The sequence below is a fragment of the Phocoena phocoena genome, chromosome 6, assembly GCF_963924675.1.
Source record: "Phocoena phocoena chromosome 6, mPhoPho1.1, whole genome shotgun sequence".
NCBI classification, from domain to species: domain Eukaryota; kingdom Metazoa; phylum Chordata; class Mammalia; order Artiodactyla; family Phocoenidae; genus Phocoena; species Phocoena phocoena.
This window is the reverse complement of record NC_089224.1, coordinates 62,139,241-62,165,303: the sequence shown is the minus strand read 5'-3', so window position 1 is coordinate 62,165,303 and position 26,063 is coordinate 62,139,241. Positions and strand designations below refer to the sequence as shown.

Below are 26,063 nucleotides of genomic sequence, written 5' to 3'. Positions count from 1 at the left end.
CTTATGCCTTCCCCTGAAACCTCTATCATACACCTAACACAACTTGCATGCTAGAAATAAAGGAAGAAAAAATAAAAGAGGATCACAGAATCTCAAGTCAGAAAAGGAGCAGTCATTGCAGAAAGAAGAAAATTATTTCATAATGCAGTTTTTACTTGGGTGTAGTTTTTATAAGAGAACAGCTCAGATGTTCTGAAGGCAAATTTAGGGTTAAGTAAACCGCATTCAATTAGTACCACTTTATGGTCATTATACCAGGCTAAAAAACTGAAATGAAAAAAGGAATCTAGTATTCTAATTTTAGTTAAAATTTTTAATCTAACTCTACACCAGCTTTCATGAAATCTCTAAGAAGCCATCACAATTGAGTGAACTTCATCAGTTTTTCTTCTCCAGTTCAAGTCAGGACAGATGTATTGATAAGCTATGCAGAGGTAGTTTCTCCAAAGGGAGAGAAAAAAGGTCATGGATAGCTTCTGCCTGGGTGGACATGAGTTCTTGAATAACTGAAGAATTACTATGAAAATAAATTTCCGATCAAATCTAAACACTGCATCGCTAATTTTTCTTTTAGTATGTTACGTGGTCTAAAAAGTCACATTACCCTAATTTAAGCAGTCTTTTACATATTTAAAGCAACATTAATTAGTAATAATCAAGTAACAGGATTATGGTTTGTATGGGAATAAAGCAACCCCCCAAAATAGGCTTAAGGCAACTAAAAAATAAGAAATACTGGCAGAAAGTATTTACACATTTCAAAGTCTTTACACATCTACGTGTGAAATCAAACTTACACACTCACAAATGATGTATCAATTTAAATTAAATTCAAGACTATGTGAATTACTTACTGATATGATTATCTGCTTCACAAGCTTAGTATCATCAATACAGTCAAACGCCGCCAATAAAACCAAGTGGGAGTATTGGCCCTGTAGGAATTGAAAGCCAGTAAAGGTTAAAAAAATACACAGATTCTCCCTTTTCTTCCACCTAAGGAGTTACGTTAAAAGGTTATCACCCTGGGGCTTCCCTGGTGGCCCAGTGGTTGAGAGTCCGCCTGCCGATGCAAGGAACGCGGGTTCGTGCCCCGGTCCGGGAAGATCCCACACGCCGCGGAGCGGCTGGGCCCGTGAGCCATGGCCACTGAGCCTGTGCATCCGGAGCCTGTGCTCCACAACAGGAGAGACCACAACAGTGAGAGGGCCGCGTACCACAAAAAAAAAAAAAAAAAAAAAAGGTTATCACCCTGACGACGTATCCAGCATAATATAAATGAGATGGATAAAAGTTATTCAAAGAAATGTGCTCTTGTATCAGGACCTAGTTAATTATATTCTAGGGTGAGTAAGAAAAAGACAGAAACAGGTAAGCACATCCTTCAATATTAAATAGCTGAGACTCATTTTTTTAAACTAATCAGAATATAACACCTCTCAAAAATAGGTATCCTGTTAATGAATAGCTACTTGAAAATTAAACTCAAAGAAAGTTACAGTGACAAGTGGGGAAAAAAAAACTAGAGTACTGCAATCATAAAAAAGAAAATATATAAACTTAGATATAATTATATATACAAAATATACATAATACACATACACAGAAAATCCTGGAAGGAAAAACACTGTCACCACTGTGTTGAAGGATTACAAATAATTTTTCATTTTCTTTGGTATATTGTACAATTTCTTTAAAATAATCCTATATAATTAAAATAGAAACTAGAAGAATATACTTATATACTGAATATGAGAATAAGATAAAAACAATTGCTTTCAAAAAGGAGAGCAGCACGAGATCATACAAATATACATTAGGACTTTCAGAATCATTACTATTGAAATAACAGAATTTTTTCCATGATGCTGATATTGTTCCAAGATTTAAAGAAATTCTACTTTATGTTAAAAAAAAAAAAAGTTTTCAAAGCTTGTGGCATATTCCTTTTAAGTATCCCAGATGATGATATAAATCTTTTTTTACTTTAAGAGGGATTTGACTTTTGCTACCAGCCAGCACTCATTCAGAGCCAGATCCGATGAATATGGCAGAAATAACATCTCAACTAGAAACAAACTGGAGAAAAACAACAAAGGTCTAACATTTTTACTATATATAAGACCAACAATCAACTAAGAACGGGCTAAGAACATGAAGAATCAGTTCACAAAGAGAAGTACAAATGGCTTTAAGCATATGAAATAATGCTCATTAAGTAAGGACTATAATTAAAACAATGAAATACTATATCCCACCTGTCCTATACACAAAAGTGAAAGCCCTTAATAATATACTAATTTGGCAAAGGTTTGGGGAAGAGCAGGCACACTTTTATGTTGCTGATGAGACTGTAAAGCGGTTCAACCTCTTTAAGGGCAACTGACAACAACACTAAAAATTTTAAATGCATGTACTTTCTGATCCAGCAACTGTAGTTCTAGGGAGGTATCTTACAGACATACTCCCACATACGAACAAAGGATATGCCCTGGAGAATTATTTGAAATAAAAAACTAGAAACTAACATGTCTGATAGTAGGGACTTGTTAAATGAACTATGGAAGTCATATAATAAAATATCATAAAGTCATTAACAAGAGAGAGGTAGATAGATGAATATATATTGACATAAAATGACCCCTGAGATGAATTAAATGAAGGAAACAAAGTAGAGAATGTTGTGCATCTAGTACACAACCACAGGTTTCTGGTTTTTTAAGTCCCACACACGGAAACACACCCAAGCGTAAAATCTCTCTGGGTGAATACAGAAGGTGGAACAGAATTTAAATGAGAAATAGACAATTCTACAATTATACTTGGAAGTTTGAACACACTTCCCCAGCAACTGATAGAACTAGACAATGATAAGTAAAATCAGTAAAAACATCCATGATATGAAAACACTACAAACCATTTTGATCTAACTGACGTTTATAGAGGACTACACCCACATATTCTTTTCAAGACATTAACATAGACCATCCATTGGTCCATAAAATAAGTCATTATAAATTTCAAAAGACTGAAATAATACAGAGTATATCAAGAAACCCCTAATATTTGGAAATTAAATACTTCCAAATAACCCATAGACCAAATCCATGGGTTGCATTAGTTTATCTCACCCCTTTAGAAGCAACTCCTTGAGATAAAAGAGACACTGAATCGTTAATTTGCTAACATTGCAATATCTTGTGGGGATGAGGTTGTCCAAAAAAATTTACTGTTGATGTAACCAAATTGTAAAATTAAAACAATCTAATTTTATTACAAAAGAGTGTCTTTTACTATCAATACCTTTCAGAACTTTTTTCTGATGTCATTTTATTTTTATATTTTTATTTTATATTGGACTATTGTTGATTTACAATGCTGTATTAGTTTCAGGTGTATAGCAAAGTGATTCAGTCAGACATATACATATATCCATCTTTTTTTCAGAATCTCTTCCCATCTAGATTATTACAGAATATTAAGTAGACTTCGTACGCTATACAGTAGGTCCTTGTTGATTATCCACTCTATATAGTAGTGTGTATATGTTAATCCCAAATCCTAGTTTATCCCTCCCTTCCACCTAATAGAACTTTCTATTAATATTCTATTTTTACTCATTTCTGATTTAAAATATTCAAACTAAAATGTTATACAAAAAGATTTATTTAATGATGAATTATGAATCATAAAATTCTCTCATACTCTGAAAACTCACTAGAGAACCTCTTATTTCATTTTGTTACAGCCAAGTTAGCTGCCTTCTATGTGGTTTTATACTAACTCTCTTCCTAGTCTTGAATCCTACAGAAGACAACAGATATGTATACAATCACAGAGCACCAGTTTATCTGAATTTGAATTAGCATTTACTATATCAAGTATTCACTAGATGCCAGTAGTTCTTATTGGATTTTTCAGAGGGAAAAGTTGTTGATATCACTAATTTTAGTTCACCTGTAAATTAGAAGCTATAAAACATAATACATAAAATAGTTCAAAAATTGAAAACTAATGCTTACTACTACATATATTTTAGAATTATTATGGAAAACTATTTAGTATTTAAATACACGGAAATACTATTTTTTGAGGCAACTAATCCTTTAGAAAAAACTTTTTATATCCTCCAATTTCATTCGAAAAGATGTTATACCATCTCCAAAAGATTCCAAAGAATTATAAAACTTAACTAAAATTTTCTTTGACCACACTACAAATTTAATCTAAGAAAAGAGACAAGTTTCACTTTCTGTTATGTTTTGGTGGTAATGAAAATTGGTAACAAGTTTCTGAAGTGCAATTTACCTAGACACTAAATATCAGGTCTTCAAAACTTATCTAATAAAAATGGAAAATTGCCACAGTACAATGTTAAATGAAAAAAGGAGAAATTCATTTTGTGTAAATTTAATAATATATAAAAAGACACGCATATGCATAAAATAGATTATAACAAAATGAAACAATAAATAATTTTCTTGGTAATTTTCTGAACTTTTCAAATTTCCTATAATAGATATAAATACATTTTATTGTTAAAAATAGTTAAAAGAAATACGTAGGTTTTTTTTTTTTTTTTTAAGAATTTTTTTTTTTTGATGTGGACCATTTTTTTTTAAAGTCCTTATTGAATTTGTTACAATATCGCTTCCGCTTTATGTTTTGGTTTTTTGGCCCCGAGGCATGTGGGATCTTAGCTCCCCAACCAGGGATCAAACCCACACCCCCTGCATTGGAAGGCGAAGTCTTAACCACTGGACCGCCAGGGAAGTCCCCAAGAAATATGTAGTTTTTATACTTACATTAGCCACCTTTTCAACATAAGTCTTCATTGTTTTCACAATCACTTTCCTGTCCTTAAAAAAGAAAAATTGTCTCAATGAACTTATAGCTACAGGTTTAGTTACGGATTAGTTATAGATTAAGGTATTTCATAGTTAAAAATTTTATATAATATTAAACTTTCATTGGAGTGGCATACTTTTCATTGGTGAAAATAGTTATTCAACCAGAACCAAAAAACGCAATACACTATAAATCCTTTCAGAGCTATTATAATCTTAGACTTCTATGTGACAATCCATTGAGACATAAATATGGAACCATAAAATTATTAGTTGCGAGGCAAACCTAGTGAAACTACCTCCTTTTATAGTAAGAACTGAGATCCCTCTTCCAATGTCTGAACTGTCTTCAAATGCATAAAAGTCTAGCATACAGATGGCATTCAATACATTACTTGTTGAGGAGAAATTAAATTTGTATTAAAAAGTGGACGAAAGAAAAAAGTGGACAAAATACAACTGTCTTTTAAAGGCAGAATTATACCAATCAAGGAAATGAGGATAATTTCTGTTAAGCTCCTATAATTAACATGGATCATTAGTTTTTCCCTCAAAGTACTTAAGAACCATGGGAGCAAATGCACAGCTGCTTATTTTCTTCTCTTTCCTCTCCCTCTCCCACAACAAGATCATTAAATGAGGAATCAAAGAGGCTGACAGGTACCAAAACTTTTATAAACTTAAGCCTAACATAAATAGTGTGTTTACTTGCTTGACACACGCCTCCCCATATAAGAAAACCCAAGGTTTTCGAACTTTAAGAAGACTCCAGTAGAGAAGAAACAGAAGGCTCAAAGGGGAGCCAGTTTCTGTGAGGCCTTGAGGCACAACTTTGCAAAGATAATATTGTTGTGCGCAAGAGGGCAAAACCCCAAGGAGACCGAAAAAGTCTAAGGAAAGGCAAGTCAAGCCCTGACTGACGCTTACCTTGGGCGTGCCGTGCCACAGGCAGTGCATGGCCACCCTGGCGCCATCGTGTGTGTGCGCCAGGTATACCACTGCTTCTCGGATGGCTTCAATCACTTCCTGGGGAATAAACACAGTTCAGGGCTTTGGTTTACTCTTTCTTTTTACTTTCTCACAATCTGTCTACTAAGGAGCAGTTATGCACAGAGAATGAAAGGCAGAAAGTATAGGTAGCAAACAATTTAACAACCGCTTCCTGGAAACATTCTTTTCCATCAAGAGCAGTAAGTACTGCTGGCAGGCAATTTCTATTAAAATCCCTGAGTTTTACCAACGTCTGTTCAAAAAAGTACGTATACGGTTGACCCCGAGTGCGATTTGAACCAGGCGGGTCCACTTACACGCGGATTGTTTTCAGTAAATATGTACTATAGCACTACACCATCTGAAGGTGGGTAAATCCGCAATCAAAACTGCTGATGGGGAGGGCTGATTATAGGCGGATTTTCTACTGAGGGGGACGGGAGTGTCGGCACCCCACCCCCCGTGTTGTTGTAGGGTCAACTGTATACGTATAGTATATTCTAAAGGACTTCTCAAGAAAAGAAAAATCTAAGAGTTGGCTGTGGGAAGAAGGGAGTTTTTAATAAAAAAGCCAGATAAAATAAATAAAATGTTCTTCCCTAAAAGAGTCATGTATATAACAAGCAGAAAACCAAAACACTAATTTTGTCTGAAAAAGTTTTTCTTTTTTAATTTATCACTGGATTACCTCTGGAAATCATATTAATAATTCACCGTAAAGACACTTAAATAACATTTCTCTAAGAAATATTTATCCCTACATTAACATTTAGACTAGGTCTTCACTAGGCCTTTACTCAATGACCTTTAAGTAAAAACCCAATCACTAATTTATTACAAGGTAATTTTAGCTTATTTTTAATCTTTATTCCTTATTTTCAATGTATATAATTTCATAATTGTATTTGGAAGTCTAGCATATAGGACATAAGTGAGTTCTGCCAGCTAACAGCTGCGGGGCCAGTTTAGTCCATTCCCAATTTAAAAATTTATATTAAATAAATACAAAGTCTCCTGCCAGGAAGGAGAAAAGTGGCCTATTTTTATCAATAAGGAACAGCAATTTCACCCTTAACTATCTCACAATCTTTTTCCAGGATAAATCTCAAGAACATAGCTTTCAGCTTATATACCTGAACTTATGAATCTCTTCAAAGCTATCCAGTTGGGGAGTTAAACATATATTCCAATTATGCTTCTTTTACCTCCAAAAGTTTTTGTTTTTAAAGTCTCTCTATTGAAAATGCCCCCGGGGCCACGAAGACCTGTCTGATTATTTTATATTCACACTAAGTTCCCAATGATTTTTTGCTATTACTAAAACATATTCAACATTAAAAAGATAAAGACTTTCTACTGTGGAATATATTCAAATGATTATTTTCTCAGTTCTGAAAATAAAGTCCTGCCTCAGTAAATCCAGAACTGTGAGATACTGTGCTGTGCCAGAACAAGAGAGAAATCCCCTAAAGAGAATCAGCAGCTGCTGTGGCCACTGAACCACACGCTTAGGTAGGCGGCTACTCTTGGAGAACTATTTTGCATGTCAATTTTGAGAGGGTCAAAATTCCTATGAATGTTTAATCTGGCCTATTTGTTAAAAAGACGTGAGTCTCGTTACTTGGTTATCGCTTATTATTAGAATGAGAACAAATGGATGATGAGTTCACAGTATGATGAGGCAAGCAAAATTCAGGGGACTAAATGAATTCTCATCTATATTCCCATCACTGACTTGAAGGGCAGTGCAATTTACCTTCACTCTCATGTAAGGTCCAGTTTTTCACGGTTCACTTAGTGTCCTCCCGTAACCTTTTAACACCAATATAATTTTTTGTTTTTGTATCAATACAGGTGAATTTTGAACTCTCTGAATGCTGAATATTCCTCCATGTTAGTTAATTTTCTGATTAGGTTAAGCTAGAGGATGCTCTCTGGATTATAATTAAAATATAAAAATTCAATGAAACTGATAAAATTATGGTCAATTCTACTGTCTTTCTGGCAAAAATCTAAATGGAATTAGTAGACTTCTTCAAAGGGAGTTTAGCACATTATCTTTTCTAAATAAGGAAACAATTCTTTAAAATTTTCAAAAGCCAATATACGTCAAAGCAGTATTCCACATTTTTTACACAGTTCTACGTGTTTCAGTTTAAAACCTAAAACCAAGAACTTACTGATCTCAGCTTTGGGGGTGCATAGGTAAAAAAGTCCAAGAATACTTTATGTACCAGTGAGTGCTTAATCACAGCTTCTCTGAAAACAGAATAAAAGAAGAAAAAAAAGTCAGAAATGGTACCGCAATAATACAGAGATAGGTAACCTCGGTCGCCCTAAAATAATCAAAACGAGTGAAATGGTTTTAGCAAATGTCATTTGTCATAAAATAAATCATATCTTTAGCAATACTAAGACTAAAAAAAAAAAACTTTTAGACCTATTAAAATATATATAGGTCTTGGTTGCCATCTACAACCAAGACCAGAGTACAAGTTTCTAGTATCTAATCAGCAAATATGAAATTATCATTCAAAATACACTCGACTTTCTTAAATAAGGACATCTATATTCTTTTACACAACAATGGACATGTGATTAGAAATCCACATGTAGACTATTTTTTAATGGCTATTTTCTTTCTGTCAAGCCTCCTTTATAATGCGTCAGTTTCACAAAATCATTTTAGCAGTTAAATCCTAAATAGATGAAAACAGTATCAGCAATTGCAACAATACCTAATTGATCCAAGCCTCCTAGTGTGACACTTGGTGAATTCAGGTGTACAGTGGAGGCTAATGATCAGGCACCAAAGACTTCAAGTTAACACGGAGTATCCATGTAGACGGCAAAAACATGTTGTTTTTAACGGCAAAGCACTGTTCTGAGCACTTTGGAAATATTAGCCCATTTAATCTTCATAAAACTCTATGAAATATATACTATTATTATCGTAATTGTACAGATATGGAAACTGAGGCACAGAGAAGTTAAGTTGCCCAAGGTCACAGTTAGTAACTGAGAGAGGCACCAGGATTCACACCCAGAAAGTCTGGTCCCAGACGTAATGCCCTAACCATTCCACTGTGGTACAAATTCCACGAAGGCCAAATGCATGGGCTTTTAGGTCTCACAATCCAATTTAAATAACAGACTATAACTGGGAAACTATGCACCTTTTCTCTGCAAAGGCTATGTAAAAATTTCCTCCTTCAAATGCCATTTGTTAAGAAAAAAAAAAAAAACAGCTTCCTTACTTCTGGGCCATTGGAGTTAGAATCTGTTTCATTTCATCCATGATAAGCTCTAGTTTTTCTGGTTGTACCTCTAATACTTTGTCCAGAGTTGGGTGATCTGCTGACTGCAACAGAAGATAAATCAAACCCCTCTAAATTTAATCAAGTTTCTTCAACTTCGGAACAAAGAAAATCAATTACTGTCATTTTACATAAACTTAAATTTTTAGATTTCCCATATTTACATAACAAAAGCCCCACTGTAGATACACTCACAGGGTAATTTTTGATTATCTAATTCTCATTCTATACACCCACCATCGTACTTCCAGAGCCAAGCTAAATAACCAACCAGCCAGTTCATACTTGCCAAGCACCTAGCATGTGCCTAATCATAAGAGCAAGTAGTCAGTTAACAAATTCTTGCCACCAGGTTTTGTAATTAGCTGGATATTCCTACAGTGACTGTGACAAAGGAAACAAAGCACTAAGTTCAACCCAGGGGCTGAAACTGACTAGCAGAAGAAACTCAGGAATCAATCCATCTCCCTTGAGATAAATACGTGTATTTGTATCCTAAAGTCTGAAACTGATCCTTTAACTGTCCTAGTCCCATTACCAGCCTTGTACTAAATCCAAGGTTGGGTCTCTCTACTCTGCTTCCTCTCTGCATATGACCCGGGGAAGGGTAATCCACAAACATGAGGAAACATGGGAGAAGGCAGCAACAGGGAGCTCGATGCCCTCCAACCAGAGCTGGTTAAGGGGTGTTTACAGAGCTTCACTGACTATTAAGAATCTTCTTCCTTGGTCTATCTGACTGTAGAAACAGAAGTACCAAAGCATTACACACAGTACTTGGGAAGGAGTAACAAAAGTAGTTTTAATTTATAGGGGATTTAAAGATTGTGCTCTGGGAGAATGAAATGTAAGTATGATCACTTGCTTATTACACCAGAGACAAAATAATCCAAAAGCATAAAGGCTATGAGGTAGTCTCTTAAAGGAACAACCAAAGTAAAAATACATTCTGAAAACAGGGCATTGGAAGGTAAGGAACAGCACACAGAGAAAGTAAAATCTCTAGGAAAAATGTCTTGAAATGTCACCTTGTAAAGCTGAAATGTGTTCCCATAGAGCTCTTCTGTCAGCATGTTCCTCTGCTCCAAGATGGCTTTATCATTGTAGGCATACTCCACGATGGCGGACGCTTCCGCATGCCGCAGCATCTTCCTCACGTGACCTTTAAAGCTTCTCATTATCTCTGCAATCTGTGCTTTACTCCTAAACCCAGCGTGACCATGGGAAAAGAGAAGTGATAGAAGGAGAAAGATGGGTGGCAACAAAAACATAGCACACTTCTTCTGAGACCAGCTCATCATTGTGTGTGGAGGTGGCTAACAGAGAGAAATGCTACGAGAAGGAAAATCAAATTGCCTTGTATTTCTTTCTTTTCTTTTTCTGTTTTTTTTCTTTTTTTGGCCGCGCTGCACGGCTTGCAGGATCTTAGTTCCCCAGCCAGGGATGGAACCTGGGCCCTCAGCAATGAAACTGCGGAGTCCTAACCACTGGACCGCCAGGGAGTTCCCTCTACCTTGCATTTCTAAGTGACTCGGGGGCCAGCCTGCCTAGGTTTGAAAAGACCTAGGGTCTTACCAGCTGAAAGATCCCAGGCAAGGTATTTCACCACTCTGTGCCTCAGCTTCTCTAGTCATAGAATAGAAAGAATAAGGTTGATGTGAGGATAAATGAGTTAAGATGCGCTGAGAACTGTAACCAGCACACAGTAAGTGCTCAATAAATGTCAGTTCCCATTAGTAAATTGTTCAGCTTAAAAGAAGCAGGGTAGAAGGAGAAAAGGAGAAGGTAAAAGTCAAACGTGCAGGATAACATGAATAAAACATATTCCAGGATTCTCTTTTTTTGTTTGTTTGTTTTTGCGGTACGCGGGCCTCCCACTGTTGTGGCCTCTCCCGTTGCGGAGCACGGGCTCCGGACGCGCAGGCTCAGTGGCCATGGCTCATGGGCCCACCCGCTCCGCGGCATGTGGGACCCTCCCGGACCGGGGCACGAACCTGTGTCCCCTGCATCGGCAGGCGAACTCTCAACCACTGCGCCACCAGGGAAGCCCCAGGATTCTCTTTTAAAACAGGACTTAATCACAAACATTTCTATTCTATCCTAAAATAATCAAGCGGCCAGTAACTCTAGTCAGGAATACAGTTTTTGAAAATTTGTCAGCTGTACTTTTTGTTGTTGGTTAGCATATTTTGGCCCATTATTATACTTGAGACAGGAAGACAAGTATCAATTCCACCTAGTTTAGGAAATCCTCCCATCTCGACATTTCCTAACCCACTAACCCTGCTTCTGAGCCTACTCACCTGCCCCTCCCATCACTCCATCTTCTAAATAACTGGTGACTAATTTAAAGTTCATTATAACCATTTCTCTTCTTCCAGGGCTTCAAGATATACTCGTAAGAACAATGAAGACAATACCATCATTGTACATTAATTTTAATAACATTAATTTTTTTAAGACCATATTTATCGCAAACATCACAAGCATCTGCTTAAGCCTCCTATTATGCAACTTTTAAGCAACACTTATTTGCACACAATAGGTATCCACACCTTTAAAAAACTAATAAAAAACATTTTATAAATAGAACAACTCACCCATACATGAGAAACTTCTTAACAATATTTCTGGAATATTTAGCTTTACTTAATTCAACCAAATCACCTGAAAAACAAAATACATTACATTAATGATAACCTCATTCCAGTCCTCCAGAAACAAGGGAAGAACTAACTGCACGATCTTGGGAACACAAACGAATAACTCTCTATTTGTCCCAGGCAAAAAATACAAATAAGCAGAAAAGGTCCTGCAGAGGACACACTGCTATCCCTCAACAGAATTCTTTTCCAGGACAGTGTTGGGTATTTCAAGAGAAAACAAGCGACTTCTTACAAACAATTACGAAATATATATAAGAAATACCTCGCAGTTCTTCAAAAGCCTGTTTCCTCTGCTCTTCGTTGCCATACTGAATGTAACACTGGATCACACGAGTTGAATCATGTGCAAACGCAATCTGTAGGAAAACAGTTGGGGCCTTTAGACAAATTCTCTCTGAAAATATATCTTTCTATCATATTATTTATGTCGTATTGCTGCCTCTTTTACAATTCCTTGTGAGGAAAAAAAAGTAGGGTCTTCATAGCTAATCAAACCTAGGTTACTTGGGAGTAGAAATTCTTGTTTAATTGTTCATAATGGCATTCTTTGGATTTGCTGGCTACCGTACAGCATCGAGACAGGAATGCATTTAAGTATTCTGCAAGATTCTATCATTATAATTCAAACCAAACCTGTCTAATGATTATACACACTTCATTTTTCATTTCTCTGATAGTTACTTTCCCTAAAAGAGGAATTTTTCAATGCAAAAATTCTATTATTCTATGAGTTTTTAAAAAATATAAATGATCTAAGAATGTTTGGCTTTGGCAACCAAAGTATTGCTACATAAATAATTATACCTAATTATTATAATAATCTAGATACACATTGGCAATTACATTATGAGCTAATCACTCCATTTCTCACATTTTCATTATAATCCCTGAACATACATCCAGTTATATTCCTAGAATTTCAAATCTGATTCTCCAACCCAAGCCCCCTCACAACTCTTGGATGGATTAGATCCTCACTGAAGGACTTGCTGATCAATTTTCTAAAGCAATAACCGCAGATAATCAGTCATGCACTATTATTTTTTATATGCTACAGTCTACTTTAATAGTGCTTATTACTCGTTGCTGAGTCTGTCTTTAAATTTTTAAATTCTAACAAGTCAGAAGGTAAAGGCATACCTTCATCAAAGTCATGGATTTCTGAAGAATTTCCTTAAGGGAGATTTGCATAGACATTTTTGATAAAACTTTAAAAATAATTTTTAAAAAGAAATAAGGCTGTTTTGTGCATATGTTAATTACCTACTATATAACCAATATATGCGCTTAAATATATTTTTCTCATTTAAACCCAAAGCAACCTTAGAAGTGGGTTGTTGTTATTAGCACTTTATAGGTTAAAGTAAGTTTATGAGAAGTTAAGGAACTTGCTATCCTTCTGACCCTGGGGATGAAACTCAACTTCTCTGAGCCCAGATGTATCAAACGTTTAATAGGGATGATGACTAAGTTAAAGGATACAAAGTATGCACTGGTTAGCATAATTCCTAGCACACAGTAAATAATCAATAAATAGGCTGTTATTGTCTAAAGGCACACGTATGTTAAATAGCAGAGTGGGTATTTGAATACCAGACTAACCCCCAAGTCCATGGGCACGCAGTAATAACCTAAGGGTAATTGGGAAAGGATCTTGAGTGTAAAGTATTTATAAATTGAGTGTAACAGACTACTGCTAGAGACGAGGAGGAGTTCCAACCTAAAAAGACCTTGCTGGCTTTAAGAAAGCAGCAGCTGGGAACTCACTATTTTAAGACAGTCCTTCAAACTGCAATACAGCATCTGGTTAGACCCACGTACGTGGTTCGGCAAAGGCTGCCCCTCAAGGGTCTCCGAAGATACCGTGTCTGTTGGCTTACAAGTGAATATCACTAAGTATTTACCCAAATACACAAGAATCAACAGAAGTTTACTATAAAACAGGATTAAACAGCAACAACAAAAATCAATTCAGAAGTCCCAAATCTATTATATTTTAAAGATCTTTGCATGATGCTTGTAAACGCAGGAAGAAAGTAATCATGTGTTTGCATCACACATACAAAATAGCCAGCAATTTAGAACATACAAAAGTATAGAGTTCACAGCAAGACATTCTAACGAACACTGTTGAACTAATAAATTTCTCGAGATAACTTTAAAAGAACACTGATTTATTTTAAGTAAATTATTTTAAAATGAACAGCCAAATACTTGATAGCCTTTTTATAATTTCCCGGCAGTAAGGTCTCTCACTATTAAATTTTTTAATCAGTATTATAAAAGGTATTTGAAATTTGAGGCCAAATACATTAAAAACAGAAACAATTTCACCTGCCACAACGGTCAACTACCCTTTACTGCGAGTCAATTTCAACTGTTAAAATTGCAACTGAGTATGCCCTACTTACAGTTTTAATTTTCCCTTGAATCAACTTCTGCAAATCATTCATCAACTTCACTCTTTTTTCTTTGTCACAATCTTTTCTATAAGAGAGGCAGGAAACGTAGTCTAAGTAAAGACATTATTTTAAACACACAAAAATAAAAACCATACCAGTGTATGTTCACCCACTTCAGTATGATTTTCTCTTCGAAGAGAGCAAACTGGACATTAAAATTACTATTCCAGAGCAGCCAGAGAAAAGTAATTTTCTCAAAGGCAGAAACTCATCTCACAAGGTATAATTTTACGCATCAATCTAAATCTTAACAGCCAGAACTTGAAAAGTGAAGAAAATAATAAAACAAGTCCAAGACACCAAGTACTCAAGTATCTCAAAACCTAGCCGAAAAGAACTGTCCTTCATTTTCTCAGAAATTTCTCAGGAAGGACGTCAAATCCATTTTAACTCTCATTCATTTTCATAAGCAGATGTGACACCATCCGAATGATTCCACACATTTCTGCAACAGGCAGACATCCAAGCACTGATGCCTCTACTGGAGTATTATGAGTACTCCCTCAATAACCCAAGCGCTAAGTTATTTATCTTAGGACATTTCACTGTTTACTAGGTACACTGTTACTCCTCCATCATCTCAAAGGGCCTAATAAGGATGCCATTAAGGAGCATTACCTTCTTAAGATCTCCCAGATCTGCTTCGCCCGAACAACAATGTCGTAGTTGGTTTTATCACTGAGCTGCCTGCTCTGCTTCAGTTCTTTTTTCTTTTTTTTGAACTCATCCCATTTGGGTTTCTTGACTGCTGTGTCTAGTCATCACAGAAATTATTTTCAATTACATTTAACATTCTCAGTGCCATACACGAGGACAAATTAGGCACCTATGGCAATCACTAATCAAGATCAATACTCACTGAGGAAACTAGAAGGGGGAAAACATCATTCCCTACCAACGTATACTTTATTTCACTTTCTGAGCAGTTTACACATTTTAAATTTGGTTGACACCAACTGTTCATTTATTCAACAGCTATTTATTTAATCTTAACAGGATACCTATTAAAAAAACAAAAGGAACTAAACAGATTATAAAAGCGATTTTAAAAGTTTAAGCATCTTTCTCAATTGTAAAATAAAATTTTACTCTAGAACATTAAGATCATTGGACTTTAGGTATAATCAGTTCTCAATGAAAACAAAAATTAGTCCAAATTAACATAGGAAAAACCATATTCAAAAATTCACTCTTCTGAGTGCTGTTATGTATTAAGTGATTTAATTCTTACAACAACCCTACGAGGTAGGTACTATTATTATTCCCTTCATGCCAGGGAAACAAAGGCACCGAGCAGGTAAGTTCCTTGTCCAAGGTCACGTTAACTCCTAAGTGGCAGAGTCAGGATTCAAACCCAGATGTGGCTCTAAAACTTTATTCTCTGCTGTCTCTTACTCATGACAATGCACAATCAAAATTCCTCAGTTCTCTACAATTAGGGTCATGCTATAAAAGTCGAGTATCTTTCTCTTGGTTATTGTTGGTCTTCACAATCTAAATAACTTATTAATTGAATGAAAAAACCCAAAGAGGCCAAACCAAAAAAAAACTTAATAAAATGGGTATTATTTACATGAGTACCCTGCAAAGAACCCTTAGGAGAATAAGTTCTTTCCAGATATCTCCCCCTCTCTGATTAGAAATACACTCAAAAACCAAAATTCTCCTATAATCTCAAAACCTAGGGATTAACATTTTATTTCCTTCTTGTCTTTTCCCCTACACGTTTTATATTAATTTCCTTATTGTCTTTACTTAAACATTATTATGTTGTAAGCATTCTTCCATGAAACTAAATATTCCTCAAGAATATAATTTTTAATGGCATTCGATATACTATAGTGTACTTAGTTACTCCCCTTTCTGCTCACTTGCTTACTCGCAGCCTGGTAATAGAGGATCACAGGCAACAGAAGGCATATTTACCATTAATATTGGGGCACCATGTACTGTGCAGCAGATGATCATAACCAATCCAGAGTTCATTTAATTCTACAAATATTTGGGCACCCTTGACATATGCCATGCCGGGCTGCAGCGGATACAACCGATTCTGGGGATGTCTAGTATCCAATTCCCCTCAGTTGCTGGTATAAAACTGAGAAAATAAAATCAAAGTTCCATTTTGAGATGCTGGGAACTTATCTCCCATAGCAAAAGGAACCAGGGGTCCACTATAATAAGATGAGGATGTGTGTGCACTTAAAATGCAGGTGTCAAGAACTCCAGTGTGGAAAGGAAGATTTAGGACCTAATAGAGAAGCTAGGAAAGAGTAGGTAGGAAAAAGAAGCTGGAAGAGAAGGGGAAAAGAGAAAAGATGGAAGCTAGAGCATGAAAGAATCCTCCAGGCCTAATGAGAAATAATGAAAATTTCCCCTTTCCTCTCTCCCTATGCCCCTGTCTTGGAGCAGCCCTAGGCAGAGCAGAGAACAGGGACCAGGTCTAAAGAACTGGAGTAAAAAGGCCCCATGGCAGTGGTCTCAGTTGGCAGCAAAGGAGCAGTGTCAGGCTATGCCACGCTGGAGGAAAAGAGTATGAAAGACACCAGAGAAGTTCTCATGATGCTGCAGAGAAGGCATATGCATGACAGCACGCGTAACCTGGAAGCTGCTCGTTTGAGACCAGTGCAGGAGAGACGATGCACAGCAAGGGCAGGCTGTACAACAGACGGCAAAGCTCTGGGTTAAAGACAACCGCTTAAACATCATGACGAAGAGATTAGTAGTTTGTTTCAACAAAGAGGAGCCCTGCCAACACTTCTAATCAGTTAGCAACCTAGCCTGTTCAACCAATTCAAGTCAAATCTGTCACATGTATACTACACCTTCTCTGGAACTGTTTACCGGCTCTGAGCCATCTGATGGGTTGATGATATTAGAGTGGCCTGAGCCCTGTGAGGGCAGGGTCTATATGTTTCTTGTTCACCAGGGCATCCTTAGCCAAGGTGGATGTTTAGCTGGGACACACTGGTTATTTAAGTATTAAATTTAAGTATTTGTTTGTTGAATGAATGAGTTCATTAATTTTAGCCTACAGAAAGGAATGTTTTATTGAGGTTCCAATGCATAAAGCCAATACAATTTAGCGTAATTCCACAGCTAGGGGAATTCAGCAAGGGCCTAGGAAGTAAGGAATTCTAGGTACCAGAGGACAATTTTGACCAGGGAAGATGCTTTCTGTTTTTTATTTAATCCCATCTACCTTCCCCTGCCCCCACCCCAAGTGCTGCCTGTCAAGGAACAAGAACAGAAGGTCTCTACCAGACTTCTAGAGTCCCTGTGCACGGTGGTTCAGGCAATAGCTCAGGCAAGGCAACGCTTTTGCAAAAACTCTGCTAAAGGAATCAGTGCTTACCATCATTTTTACTGTCTGGCTGGAATTTTCTCTTCCTGTTGAATTTATCTGCCTGCTGGAATTTGTTCTTTGGTATTTTATCCCCTTGCTGCTTATTCTTGAACTGCTTCACACCTTTTTTCCCAGGTTTTGTGGCAGTTCTCTCAAAGTTCTTAGTTGTGAGTTTAGGTCCACCTTCCTTAACAACTTTTTTTGGGAATGTCTTTGAAGAACCAGAGTCTAGTGACAATAATAAATAATTGTTAGTTCAGTGATCCTGGGCCTAGATCTTTTATCCACTGGATTGTATTTGTTACAGAAAATTACACACTCTTTAGTGAAACATACTTTGTTTTATTCTCAAAAACGGAGCACAGTAGGACTTAAAAAATCAAAACAAAATTAAAAAACTTACTCTGATTATAAAATTATAATACAGGTTCATTATAGAAAACCTACGAAGTAGAGAAACACATAATAAAAACTACCCATAATTCGAGAGATAACCACTATTGTCAGTTAGGTGTACTTCTGTTTTAAGCACATATCACAAAATGAGATATTATTTTTATGTTTGTGTGTGTCTGTGTGTGTGTATTTAGGGCATCAATAACATAATAGGAATCTAAGAATAAAATGAACATTTAAAATTTAGAAAGTATATCATATATAAACAAATTTAAAATGTTTATTTTTCAGAATTTCTAGTTGCAAGAAAAAAAAAGATTGCTTAGGAAACTAGTCATTGACACAATTCCTGACTTTTCTATTTTGCAATACTGACACCTGATGGAACAATAAAGACATCACAATGAGAAATCCTAAAGATCTGGCTCACCAGTACACGTATTAATCAGCCACAATTTATCAAACGTTAAAATGTTGTTGTGAATTAGCGTGACTTAAGTGAGGGAACAGCATCACTAGCCGACATATCTTTCAAAAGTACAGCATTCACCAATTATCCTGGCAATTTCTTAAAGGTCTAAGTTTCACAGGGAACATGCAAACTCATATATAGTAACACTTACTTTTTCCTACTACTTTAATCCTAACTGTAACCCATGAATAGATTGGAATCTGCTACATGCCCCCTCATACCACCAACTGCTCCCTCCAAGGGCCAAAAAAACCACATGGGAAGCATGTTTTGAGTATCTTACCACTGTTTTTATGAAATCTGTTTTTTTCTTGTGATGGCTTTGTACCTTTTCCTGTGATTTTTTTTTTCCCTTTGACTTCCATTATAGCAACTCTGGAAAACAAAAACAAAATCCAAAAAAGGATCACTGAATTGCTCTCATCCAATAAAAGTCATTAGTGGTCACTGCCACATTTACTCCTTGAGGTCACAGATGCAGGACAAATTAGCTGCATCCAGCACAGGCACCCATGAGTCCAGGAACTACACAATCATGACTTCTAAGATTGTAAGAGCGAAAATAAATAGGATACCAATACAAAAACTAAGAACACACACACACCTTGGCTAGTGTGTGATGTTTTGGAGGCAACGTTTCAGCAATAGTAATGGCTAAAAATAAATCATTATTTACACTAAGCATATGATAAAACTGTCAGTGTTTGCATTACTTACAACCTGGGAAGACTTTGTGATGAGAAAATGACAATATTACCACTTGATTTTTTGGTCTCTATCCTAAAAAGCCAGCAACAAACATTGCACTTATCATATATTCAAATTTAATGAAAGTAGATTATCTAAAAGTTCCTTATGTAACCCAAGGTAGCTAAAACAAAAACTAACTTCGAACGTTTAATCTGTTATTCTTTTAGAGGCAATCAAGTAATTTTCAAAGACCTCCGAAATAAGATTATTGAAATATTTAATATTTCATTTTAAAGAAATCTGCCTAACAGGCTGCTTCTGGATAGAGACCCCACCGTGCACATGGCAAACAACAGATAACCCTTCAGCTGCCCAAGGCTCCTGAAAGCAGCCGAATGTATCAAGAGCAAAAGTTATTATGTTTTATTTGTCTATTTCTGTACCTTCCAAAGTTGCATATTCAACTCATTTCAAAATTTCTAAAGTTGACCCTCTCGAGTAGATGCTAGGGATCCCTAGACAATTCCAGATATTTCTAGACAAGAATTTTCCATTGAAGAACAACAAATTTCTCAAGATATTAATAGATATAAGAGAAACAAGGGGTTCTGGGGTGAAATGTATTTGGGAAACGCTTAAATGAAAATAATGAAGGAGGCATGTTTAAGGAAAGGCAGATTCTTTTGCTAATTTAAGCCATTAATCACCAAGCACAAGCTAAAGTATGCAGGATTTCCCAACCGTGGTTGAACCACTTTTTCCTGGAATATCTCAAGGGACCAGTAGGGTCTCAAAGAGCACTCTGGAAAATGAATGGCCTCTGAATTACTCCGTTTCCTTAGATCATTAATGACTGTAGGGTCACTGTCACTTGGCTATAGCCTTCATAACCACATCTGCATCCCTTAGCTCTTCTGTGCATGAACTTTTTATTTTGATATAAGTTCAGTTTTAAAGAAGAGTTGGGAAAGACACAGAGAAAGGTCCAGTATACCCCTCAGCCTCCCTTAATGTTAACATCTTACCATGATGCATTTACCCAAACTAAGAAATAACATTAATATGATGCTATTAAATTTGGATTTCGCCGGTTTTTCCACTGACGTCGTTTTTCAATTCCAGGATACCTTGCATTTAATCATCAAGTCTTCTTAGTTTCCACCAATCTGTGACAGCTTCTCCATCTCTACTTGTTTCTCATGACCAAGACACTTTTGGAGAGTACTGGTCAGGCAGTGTGTAGAATATCCTACCTTTGGGGTCTGTCTGACATTTTCCTATGATTCTACTGGCCTTACGGATTTGAGGGAAGAATACCATAGAGATGAAGTGCCCTTCTCATCCCATCACATTAGGAGCATGATATCGACATGACTAGTGATATTAACCTTGATCACTGGTTAACACAGTGTTTGCAAGGTGTCTCTGCTGTAAAGTTACTGTAGTGTTTGCAAGGTGTCTCTGCTGTAAAGTTACTATGTCTCCCTTTCTTTTTTTTTTTTGCGGTACGCGGGCCTCTCACTGTTGTGGCCTCTCCCCTTGCGGAGCACAGGCTCCAGACGCGCAGGCCCAGCGGCCACGGCTCACGGGCCCATCCCAGATCAGGGCACGAACCCATGCCCCCTATATCGGCAGGCGGACTCTCAACCACTGTGCCACCAGGGAAGCCCTATGTCTCCCTTTCCATACTCTGTTAGAAACAAGTCACTAAAATTCAGCCCAAACTTAGGGAGAGGAGAATTAAGCTCCACTTTCTAGAGTGGGGAGTATTAAAGAATTTGAATCAACGCATTAAAATTCTCAAAGCAATTAATAAATGTTTTGGATATGTTTTGAGATCATGCAAATATCCTGTATCCCTCACTGATTTTAGCACTCTCCAGTGGATCTTGCCTGCAGCAATTTCCGTGGTGTTTACATGATGATATTCTATTTCCCTTGCTTTTACCTTCATTATTTTGTATTCTTCTGTAGGGAACATTTATTCCTTCTCCTCATTCATTTCATCATTTATTTACATCAGTATGGCCTCATAGTATTTTATTATTTGCGATATGGACTAACAGTATCTTTGTAATTTGTTGCTAAACAAAATGTATTTTGTTGCTTAGTATTTTGTTGCTAAAATTGTTCCAGCTTTGAAATCTCTAAGGTTGCTTCTGTGTCCTTTTCATATGGTCCATCCTTTTCTTTTTTTTTTTCCTCAGCATGTCCTTAATTCCTGGCACTTGTTCCAAGTTTACCTTTTATTTTCCTTGCACAAGCCCTAAGATCAGTCATTTCTCCAAGGAACCCTAGAGAAACCCTCTTATTGAGATCTGAGTGCTAGGTGTGCTTGTCACTGGGGTGTCACTGCTTCTAGGTCTTTTCACCAGACAGGGCTAGGTAATATATGTATGTATATTAGCCTATGTGTATACACAAACCTGTATTTCTGTACCTATTAAGTAAGTTCATACTAATGTCTCCAACTCTACTCACGTACCACAGGGTTATAGTTGGTAAAAACAAATGTACCAACTATAATGTGTTTATTTACAGTTCTTTTTGTCTTTTCCCTCACAGTATCCATTTAAAACACTGCTTTCCAAAGTTACTTAGGTCAGCTCTTTTCCCGCCACTCCTTCAGTGAGGTCTTTTTATACCTCTGTACTAGTTAGACGCATTTTGCTCCAGTCTGCGTTCCATTTCCGGACACGTCCGTTGACCTTCTTTCCATCTGCCTAGAGTTGAGTTCATTCGTTTTGGTGTACAGTGCTGATTCTGACAAACCCACAGTCATGTATCCTCTACCACAGCACCTTACAGAACTGTCCCACACTCCTAAAAGGCCCCCGTGGAGCCCCTTTGCAATCATCCTCTCCTCGCTCTCTTGGCAATGCTTGATCTTTTTTCTACCCTCTAGCTTTGTGCCTTTTCAAAAATGTCCTATAAATGGAATTAGACAATATACAGCCTTTGGGGTCCTGCTTCTCTCACTTAGCAAAATGCATTTGCTTGGGGACCCTGTACCATCACATCCAACCATCACACTTCAGTGTCTTGGAATTGTCTCCTCTGTTTTTTGCCCTTCCCTCTACTACCCCATTCAGACTCTATCTCTTGCTCACAATGTTTTCTGCCGTTAGACCCAGTCTGCCATGATCCACTGCCTGCTGCCCAATTAGTCGTCCACTATCACAGCCATTTCATGTCATTTCCCTGCTCTAACACCTTCAAAAGCTTCCCACTGCTTATAGGAAAAATTTCAAACTCAGTCTGGCATTCACGTCCATTCAAAACCTAGTCCTAACTTACCCACATCACAATACCACACTGAAGCCAACCTTACTCCCTCACTGTTCTTTTTCAGGAGCCAAACTTTAAAGCCATTCTCTATCAATATAAATCCTACCCATCTTTCAAATCCAGCCTAAATGACAATTTCTTATCCTTCCTCCTCCAGATGCCCTCTTTCTCAAATGATTCTCCTTATTCCTATGGCACATTTTGATGACCTTCTTATAACATCGCTTTGGACTTGAAATGTATTGCATACCTACACACTATGTGCTAGAGAGCTAATGGTTTTAAAAATATATATACAAAAATAAAATCAAAGTGTGGTGTCATAGAGAGAAGCAAGCAGAAAATTAAAACATGGCATAATTAAGCATTATAACTGAAGTATATAAAAAGTGTTCAGAGAGCCACAGAGCTGAAAGAGCCCAATTCCGCCTCGTGAAGGAAAAGAGCACAGATTTCCCAGAAACAGAGGGACAGGTGACTGATCGTGACTGATCTCGACTCCTCTCAGCAGGCTCAGCATTGCACTTGGAAAGTAATGACCATTCAATACCCAACTTCTAAATGCTGGCATTCCTCAAGTCTTGCCCTCTCTCTTCTCCCTAGGTGATCTCGTGCAATCCCGTGGCTTTTTATGCTGGACTCCCAAATTCTCTCTCCATTAGGAACATCTCCTTGGGCTCCAGGCTTCTGTATCTAACTGCCTACCTGAAACTTCCGTTTAGGTGTCTAACAAACACCTTACACTTAATAGAACCGAAATAAAATTCTTTAACTATGTGACCACTGCGAACCACCCCCGAACAATAACATCCTCATCTAATTTTCCCCACCCTATTCTTCCCCATTTCAGCAATGGCACAGCATCCACTCCACTGCTCAAGAAACCTAAGATTTACCTGTGAGAGTTTACTCTTCCTTGTCTGCTACATTCAATTTTTCATTAATTCTTCTCGAATCTTTAAAAACACCTCTAACCCTTCAACTTCAGTCTCCAGTACCACCACCCTAATTCAAACCATCATCAATAATTCAACTATATAATCAATAATAATCCAAGTTATTATCCATTTTCCAAAAAGAACCAGGGCCTACTGTGTTTCTCCCTTGCTTATAAGCCTTCACTGCGTTCTAATAACGCGAATATCTTTCCATTGTAGAGAAAATCGAAACTCCCACCATTGCCTTCAAAGCCCCACAGAACCTCCTCTCACCCTACTCCTTTATTTTATATGGCTGAACTTCTAGCTCACGAACATCGGCCCCCCTTCCACCTCAGGGACTTAGCCCAAGTTACGGCCTCCGGGGAAAGTAGTTTTCCCTGGGCTTTCAGATTTCGGGGCTGCCTCTCGCCACGCTCTAGGTCTCGGCTTCAGGATCACGTCAGACTCCCCTATCTTGTATCTCGGCACCCAGGTCATTTCCTTCGCAGCGCTTACAACCTGCAACTGTACATTCAGGTTGCAAACTGGGCATCTAACACTGACCGGGCGCAGAGCGGATGTCAAACATACGACAAAAAGGCTGAAAGCGTGGCAGGGAGAGGAGTTGCAAACCGCCCTTGTCGCCAGGCTCCCGTCAACCCCCAAACTCCCAGAACAGAAAAAGGCACAGAAGGTCGCCCAGCGGGTGACATGTGTGAACACCTCTACCCGAGACACCCTCCGACTTCAGCGCCGAGCAAGCCGCAAATCCCTCCCGGGAGCGGCCTCCGCACTCACCGCACACGTGTTGCCCAGGTAGGCGTTCGTCCCAGCTCCGCCGCCACGGCTTCCGCTTCCTCGCTTTGCCCCGCCCCCTAGCCGCCTTTTCCTTTCTTCCTCGGCCGAGTTCGGTCAAGGGGCGGGGATTAGCCGGAAAAACGGAAATTCGGCATTTCTATTGGCCCACTTCTCTTCTCCCTTCGTCCAGAAGCGCGAGGGCTGCGTCACAGGCGGGGTTTGGCCCTTGAAAGGATCCGTGGGGCGAGGACGTGATAGCGGCTCCTAAAAGTGACGTCATTAACCCTGTCGCTTCCCGGCCGGGGGAGGCGGCGGCGTCCTACGAGTGTTGACCAGTTGTGGAAGCGGAGGCTTGGTTGGCTCGGCTAATTTGTAGCTGGAACGGAGGCTAAACTAGTTAACGCTTTGAGAGTGCGTTCATTTGCATCCTCCCTGGCAGTCCAGCGGGGGACGTTAAAGGGAAATCTCGGGAGTCGGCTAGAATTGCGATCTCGGTTTTTTCCGCTTCTTAGCTGTATGCCTTTGGGCAAATGACTGAATTTCTCTGAGCCTTGGTTATCTGATTAATAAAATAGAGATGGCTAAGTCACACAGGGAAAGCGCCTAGCACACTGAATGATCAGGACAAGCGCTCAATAAACGTTTGCCGTTTTAAACGTCTGCGCGTTCCTCCAGACAGCAGTTACCCCACTTAACATTTCAGGAAATGAGACTAGGATGTTGTCCCCATTTTACAGATGAAGACACACCACAAACCTGGTCTGGTCAAACAACAGAATTTATTCTCTAACAGTTCTGGAGGTTGGAAGTCAGAAGTCATTCTGGTAGCGAGGTCGCGCACTCTCTGAAGGATCTAGGGGGCGCATTCTTTGCCCCTTACAGCTTCTGGTGGTTCCAGGCGTTACTTGGCTTGGGCTGCATGACTTCAACCTCTGCCTCTGTCTTCAGACGGCTTTCTCTTCTATGTCTTCTCCTCTTCTACGTTTTATAAAGACTTGTCATTGGATTTAGGGCGCATCAGGGTAATCAAGGATGATCTCATTTGGAGGTCCTTACTTAATTACATCTGCAAAGATCCTTTTCCCGAATAAGGTCACTTTCATAGCTTCTGCAGGTTGGCACACTGACGTATCTTTTGGAGGGCCACTCAGAAAAGTTGAGGAATGGGACTTGATCTCAGGGGTGTCAAGCATCAGATTTTACTGTCTTCTAAATCACATTGCTTCCCGCCTCTTAAGGCACTGGCTTGAGACTGATGATTCACTAGACTACGCTTCTTGAGGGCGGGGGCCATCATTACTTCCCAGACACCTATCCCGCTCTTCAGCACACAGACCATTGATAAGTACTTATTGTCTGCCTTTAGTATTATGTTTGGATAAGCTCATATAAGTCTCATAAGAACAGTTAAGTACATCTTTCCCCCTCATGTTATGGACAAAGGGGAAACATTCAGTATTTCTGATCCAGTGAGTCTGACTCCAAACTCAACGTGACTGACCCTGGACGGCTTTCTCTAATTCATTAGTTCTCCAGTGAAAGCTCAAAAGGAGAGAATACAGAACAGGAATGGCAGGAGGTCCATCAACAGCACCTATCAGGCAAATAGTATGGTATGTGCTAGCTAATAATAACAAAATCTTAACATATACACCCTACCTGGAAGAGATGCATTTGTACTTTCAACACCACAGTCTGCAGCACCCCATATCCTCTAAGACACATCCATGTAGCTGTCTTAAACATATACATCAAACTCTAATATTCTTCTGCCTTCTCACCAGGGAGAAAAAAAGTTGTCACATACCTAAGTCCTAGATTATTATTTATGGTGTTATTTATCAAATCTGTGCTGTCAAAAAGTTGACAGG

At 38.1% G+C, this 26,063-nt stretch overlaps 1 protein-coding gene across 1 annotated transcript in view; it reads right to left on the bottom strand.

Moving 5' to 3' along the window:
- The window catches only part of PUM3 (pumilio RNA binding family member 3), a 39,208-nt gene extending 14,979 nt beyond the window's left edge, over window positions 1-24,229 (bottom strand). Inside the window, exons 1-13 of the mRNA XM_065879022.1 lie at window positions 24,193-24,229; window positions 18,780-18,871; window positions 17,638-17,856; window positions 14,901-15,036; window positions 14,232-14,307; window positions 12,083-12,176; window positions 11,755-11,821; window positions 10,183-10,357; window positions 9,095-9,198; window positions 8,018-8,096; window positions 5,775-5,873; window positions 4,806-4,859; window positions 855-935 (exon numbers count right to left, since the gene is read on the bottom strand). Of these exons, the coding sequence (XP_065735094.1) occupies window positions 855-935; window positions 4,806-4,859; window positions 5,775-5,873; window positions 8,018-8,096; window positions 9,095-9,198; window positions 10,183-10,357; window positions 11,755-11,821; window positions 12,083-12,176; window positions 14,232-14,307; window positions 14,901-15,036; window positions 17,638-17,856; window positions 18,780-18,861 (1,266 nt within the window). The 5' untranslated portion in view covers window positions 18,862-18,871; window positions 24,193-24,229. The remainder of the gene's footprint in view (window positions 1-854; window positions 936-4,805; window positions 4,860-5,774; window positions 5,874-8,017; window positions 8,097-9,094; window positions 9,199-10,182; window positions 10,358-11,754; window positions 11,822-12,082; window positions 12,177-14,231; window positions 14,308-14,900; window positions 15,037-17,637; window positions 17,857-18,779; window positions 18,872-24,192) is intronic.
- Window positions 24,230-26,063: the final 1,834 nt, after the last annotated feature.